Source organism: Miscanthus floridulus, chromosome 16 (assembly GCF_019320115.1).
Source record: "Miscanthus floridulus cultivar M001 chromosome 16, ASM1932011v1, whole genome shotgun sequence".
Classification (NCBI taxonomy): Eukaryota; Viridiplantae; Streptophyta; class Magnoliopsida; order Poales; family Poaceae; genus Miscanthus; species Miscanthus floridulus.
In genome coordinates this window covers 9,400,765-9,406,836 of record NC_089595.1, presented here as the reverse complement: position 1 = coordinate 9,406,836, position 6,072 = coordinate 9,400,765, and the positions used below count along the sequence as shown (strand labels likewise).

Genomic DNA, 6,072 nt, shown 5'->3' with positions numbered 1-6,072 from the left:
CAACTGTAGATCCAATCTTGGAACCACTTCTGGGGTCGACTCCATCAGCCACCTGCCGCTCGCTTCCTTGCTACCATAGGAGGCATGTCAACAACGACGATCTGATCAAATCTATCGATCGGGTCGACCTGAAACTCGCCGATTGCCTCTCCATTGCCGAGTCAGCTCTGGACACCCTTGTTCAGCACTGAGCACCCTCCGATCCTGATCTATCAACGTTCAATGCTCGATAGACTCCAGGGCCTACCGCCCTGCCTTTTGGGCTCGCCAACACCGCAACTACATATCAGGACGCCCTGAGGGGCAAATTTGCCGACCAGCTCGCCGACCAATTTCCACCAACCGTCAACATGCTGCACGCCGGCCGGGGTCTCGGAGCATCTCTCCAAACTATCCTTGAGGAAAATCCGAACTCTGAATCTCAAGGATCCATCGAGCCCCTTGCCGAGACCTTCACCAAGCAACCTCCTCTCCTGCCTTTCTGGGGTGGCGCAATTTTCAACGTCAGTATCGATAGCCCCCCCCCCTGGAACAGCGAAACAGACGACGAACGCACTGCCCGTGAAAACAAGAACGCCAACCACGCGCAACGGCATGATAACGAATGCGCCATCGCGATGGCTGAGGCCGCTTGTGATAACCAGTTCAATTCACAAGGAAGGCCCCTCCATCGCAACCTCAACAAAGAATTCCTCCGCGTTGACGGCCACGACGTTTTCAAGACTCTGAGCGCTAATTTGGCCATGGCCGCCAACGAACTTGCTCACCTCCCGCAGACGCTCGAGCTCGCCAAGGTCGCCGCTATGCTTAAAGCGGCACACTGTCAAGTTAACGAGATCCGAGAAGTTCAGAGACCTTTGTGCTCCACAAGCGTGATCCGCCGATCAGTTTGTCCTAGATCCAATCGCCGCCCCAGTCAAAGCTGCTTCGCCGACCAGTCACCACCTCCCTAAGGGGGAGTTGGAGGCCACCGCGCTGAGCATCATCGCCGGCACGACCAAGAGGTCGAACAGGACACCCGAGTGCACCTTAGCAACCTTTGGGACGCACGACGGCATATCGACCAACGATGTTTTAGGCACCATGAAGATGAAGTACGACGTCGCTAGGAGTACGAGCAGGAATACGGCAACCCGGACTCAGCTCTAGAGCCGATCATCGCCGGCAATACTGCCGATGTCGGTCCCGGTAGCCCGGAAGGGCCCCCTGCGTTCACTAGGGCAGTCCGAACGCTCTAGTGGCCTCGTGGTTTCAAAATCACCGGAGTCAAGCCCTATGAAGGAAGGATGAACCCAACTCAGTGGCTGTAGGCTTATGCCACCGCCGTCCGCACCGCCGGAGGAGACACCAACATCATGGCAAACTATCTCCCTATTATGCTCACGCCAGCCGCCATGAGCTGGTTCACAAGCCTCGCCCCGAACTCCATCGGCTCTTGGGAAGATCTGAAGAGAGTTTTCACCGACAACTACATGGCCACTTGCAGGCGGCCGGGCACCAAGCATGATCTCAACCGCATCAACCAAAAGCCGTCCAAACTACTCCACAGCTACATGAGATGCTTCTCCGAGATGAGGAATTCTATTCCCAACATCACGGAAGCCGAAGTCATCACCGCCTTCGTCCGAGGACTTCATCATCGAGAACGCCGTTCTAAGTTCAATAGAAAGCCACCTACCGGCATCGGTGAGATGATCACAACCGCCAACCAGTACGCCAACGCCAAGGAAGCGGAGGTGCGTTTTAATGAAGATACGGGCACTAATTGCCTGCCTCGCCGCCACGATGACCGGAACGATGACCGATAGCACAACATTCGCTGCCACGACGACCGCAACGACAACCGATAGTACAACGATCGCCGCTACGACGACCGTAGTTTCCACTGGGACAGCGGACGTGATCGGCCAGACGGATTCAAACCTGGTCAGAATCGCCGCCATCGACCAGATCACTTTGTTGCCAATGTCAATGAGCCGCGCGCAAAGCGTAACTACGATGAGCAGTACAAGAAGATCCTCGACGGCCCATGCCCCCTGCACAAAACCGCCAAACACAAGATGAAAGATTGCCTTGGTTTGGCTAAGGAGTTCCAGGAGAAAAAGTACAATGATGACAATGGTGGGAACGGAGGACGCCAACCACCAGGGGATAATAATAACGCCTTCCAGGACCATGACAAGGTGGTCACCACCATCTTCGGGGGTTTCACCTCCAACAAAAGCAGAAGGGAACGGAAGCTCACTGCTCGACGAGTGCTCGCCGTAGTCTCAGAAGAAACTACCGCCAACCCCAGCTATCGTCCATGGTCCGAAGTCTCCATCACCTTCAGCAGAGCCGACCTGTGGGCGGACATACCCTACACAGGGCGTTTTCCCCTCGACCTTGATGCGACTGTCTAGAAGGTGCTATTCAAAAAAGTCCTCATCGACGGTGGGAGCGCTTTGAATCTACTCTTCGCCAGGGCTTTAAGGGAGTTCGGACTCTGGACAATAGACCTCATGCCCTCAGACTCCTCCTTCTGGGGCGTGGTACCTGGTAGGGCATCCAAACCACTTGGGGAAATTACCCTACCAGTACAGTTCGGCACGGCAACCAACTACAGAGTGGAGCATATCAACTTTTATGTCGCCAACTTCAACACCGCCTACCATGCCATACTAGGGCGTCCGGCTCTAACCAAGTTCATGGCCGTTCCGCACTATGCGTATCTGGTGTTGAAGATGCCTTCGCCTATAGGAGTCCTGTCTCTGTGGGCCAACCTCTCTGTCGCCTATGCCTGCGAGATGGAAAGTCTCGCCCTCGCCGAAGCCACCGACCTCTCCATCCAGATGGCTAGTGTGGTCACCGAAGCCAAGCCCGCATCTGCTGATGACATGGAGATACCAGAGCCTCCCTGGGCCTCCGCCAAGTCCAAGGAAGTCAAGGAGATCGGCCTCGGCCTCGACGACCCTTCCAAGACGGTGAAAATTGGGGCTCACCTTGACCCCAAATTGGAAAGCATGCTCGTCTCCTTCCTATGTGCCAACGCCGATGTGTTTGCTTGGAAACCTGCAGACATGCCGGGGGTACCACGGGAGAAGATCAAGCACTCCTTGAATGTCTTGCCGACCGCTAAGCCAATCAAGCAGAAACTTCGCCGATTCACGCCAGACAAAAAGGAGGCTATTAGGGTAGAAATAAAACGGCTTTTCGCTGCCGGATTTATAAAAGAAGTGTATCATCCAGATTGGTTAGCTAATCCTATTCTTGTTAAGAAAAAGAATAAAGAATGGAGAATGTGTGTTGATTATACTGATCTTAACAAACACTGCCCTAAAGACCCCTTCGGCTTGCCTCGGATAGACGAGGTTGTAGACTCCACCGCCGGCTACGAGTTGCTCTCCTTTCTCGACTGTTACTCAGGCTACCATCAGATCTCCCTCAAGGAGGAAGACCAGGTTAAAACATCGTTCATCACGCCTTTCGGTGCATACTGCTACACCACTATGTCCTTCGGACTAAAGAACGCCGGCGCGACCTACCAAAGGGCTACCCAGACATGCCTCGACCAACAGATCGGCCGCAACATCAAAGCCTACATCGACGATGTGGTCGTCAAGACTAGAACTGCCGACAATCTTATCACCGACCTTGAAGAAACTTTCTCCAACCTAAGCAAATACCGATGGAAGCTGAACCCTTCAAAGTGCATCTTTGGAGTTCCATCCGGTATCCTGCTCGGCTACATCGTCCGCGCTCGGGGCATCGAACCAAACCCTGACAAAGTCTCCGCCATCACCAACATGAAACGACCGACGTGTGTCAAGGATATACAGAAGCTTATAGGCTGCATGGCTGCATTAAGCCGATTTATCTCATGCCTCAGTGAAAAAGGGCTACCTTTATTCAAGCTCCTCAAGGCCTCCGAGCTTTTTTCTTGGTCGGAGGAGGCAGACACAGCTTTCAAGCAGCTCAAATTGTTTTTAACAAAACCTCCAATCATGACAGCGCCACGACCAGATGAAACTCTGCTAGTTTACATCACCGCCACTTCTCGAGTTGTCAGTACGGCTATTGTCGTCGAACGCGAGGAAACTGGACATGCCTACAAGGTACAGCGTCCGGTCTATTTCATCAGCGAGGTACTTAATGAGCCCAAAACTCATTATCCTCAGGTGCAAAAGCTGTTATATGCAATTTTAATCACCTCACGCAAGCTCCGACATTACTTCGAATACTACAAGATCGCCGTGGTACTGAGTTCCCTCTAGGAGACATTCTCCGAAATAAAGAGGCCAATGGTCGTATCATCAAGTGGGCTATTGAGCTCGGCACCTACTCCATTGACTTCAGAAGCAGGCCGACCGTAAAGTCACAGGCGCTCACCAATTTCATCGCTGAGTGGACCGAAATCCAAGAACCCATCGCCGCCACTTGCCCCAAGCACTGGGTGATGTACTTCGACGGCGCCCTTAATATCAATGGGGCTGGTGCGGGCATTTTGTTCATCACACCGACAAGGGATAAACTCAGATACGTTCTTCGCATACACTTCACGGCCTCCAACAACGCCGCGGAATACGAAGCATGTCTCCACGGCCTCCGTATAGCCATTGAGCTCGGCGTCAAACGCCTCATGGTATACGGGGATTCCGCGCTAGTTATCAATCAACTTAATAAAGATTGGTCCTGCTCCAGTGAGAAAATGGATGCTTACTGCGCCAAAATCAGGAAGATTGAAGGGAAATTCTATGGCATCGAGTACCACCACGTGGTACGTGATCAAAATCAAATAGCTGACCAGCTATCGAAGATAGGATCTTCTCGCACCACGGCTCCACCGGGGGTCTTCGTTCAGGACCTCTTGACACCATCTATTAAGGAAGACAAGGAAGTTGTAGAAGTAACCCCTACCGAGCAGTTGGTACTCACGATACCTTCGCAGGTCACCGATTAGAGGGAACAGTTCAACAAATACCTCTCCTACGGTGAAGTACCCGCCGACAAAATCGAAATCGAACGATTAATTCACCGAAATAAGCACTACGTGTTAGTAGACGGTAGCCTGATGAGGAAAAGTGCCAAGGAAGGGATACTGCAGAAGTGCATCATCCAAGATGACGGCGTGAAGCTACTATCTAAAATTCACTCTGGCTCCTGTGGGAATCATGCGGCTTCAAGAACACTGGTCGGCAAAGCTTTCTGGGCAGGTTTTTACTGGCCCACAGCTATTACCGATGCAGAAGATCTCGTTCAACGATGTGAGGGGTGTCAATTTTTCGCCAAACAAATACATGTGCCGGCACAAGAATTACAGACCATTCCAGCTTCCTGGCCATTCGCATGCTGGGGACTGGATATGATCGGGCCTTTCAAACCTGCGCCAGGAGGTTTCTTGTACGTGTACGTCGCCATTGATAAGTTCTCCAAGTGGATCGAGTACAAACCACTCGTCGCAGCTACTGCTAAGAAAGCAGTCGGGCTCTTTGAAGACGTCGTACACAGATTCGAACTCCCGAACAGCATCATCACCGACCTCGGGACAACTTTTATCGGCCATCATTTTTGGGACTTCTACAAGGACAGGTGCATCTCTGTTAAATACGTTTCCGTTGCTCATCCTAGAGCTAATGGTCAGGTCGAGCGAGCTAACGGTATGATCCTTGACGCCCTCAAGAAAAGGCTCTATCAGAAAGAAGAAAAGCACCCGGGCAGATGGCTCAAAGAACTACCAGCTGTGGTCTGGGGACTGCGCACTCAAGCTAGTCGCAGTACCGACGTATCTCCATATTTTATGGTCTACGGCTCAGAGGCCATACTTCCAGTGGATATCGCATTCCGAGCTCCCAGAGTAGAAAACTATGATGAAGACCAAGCCACAGCTGTTCGGACAGAAGACATTGATCGGGCCGAGGAAGAATGTCTAATTACTTGCGTTCACACAACCAAGTACCTCGAAGGTCTGCGGAGGTATTACAACCGTAACGTCAAAGGTCGTTCGTTCGCGATCGGTGACCTCGTCTTACGTCGAAAACAAAAAATCGAAGGGCTTCACAAGCTGTCTTCCACATGGGAGGGCCCTTACATCGT

At 52.2% G+C, this 6,072-nt stretch overlaps 1 protein-coding gene across 1 annotated transcript; it reads left to right on the top strand.

The window, feature by feature from the left end:
- The first annotated feature begins 4,435 nt into the window (after positions 1-4,435).
- LOC136510237 (uncharacterized) lies at positions 4,436-4,939 on the top strand. The gene has a single exon (XM_066504760.1). The coding sequence runs from the start codon at positions 4,436-4,438 to the stop codon at positions 4,937-4,939; it is 504 nt and encodes a 167-aa protein (XP_066360857.1).
- Positions 4,940-6,072: the final 1,133 nt, after the last annotated feature.

Coding starts and splice junctions, on each gene's coding strand:
- LOC136510237 (XM_066504760.1), top strand. CDS start 4,436: ATGTACTTCGACGGCGCCCTTAATATCAATGGGGCTGGTGCGGGCATT.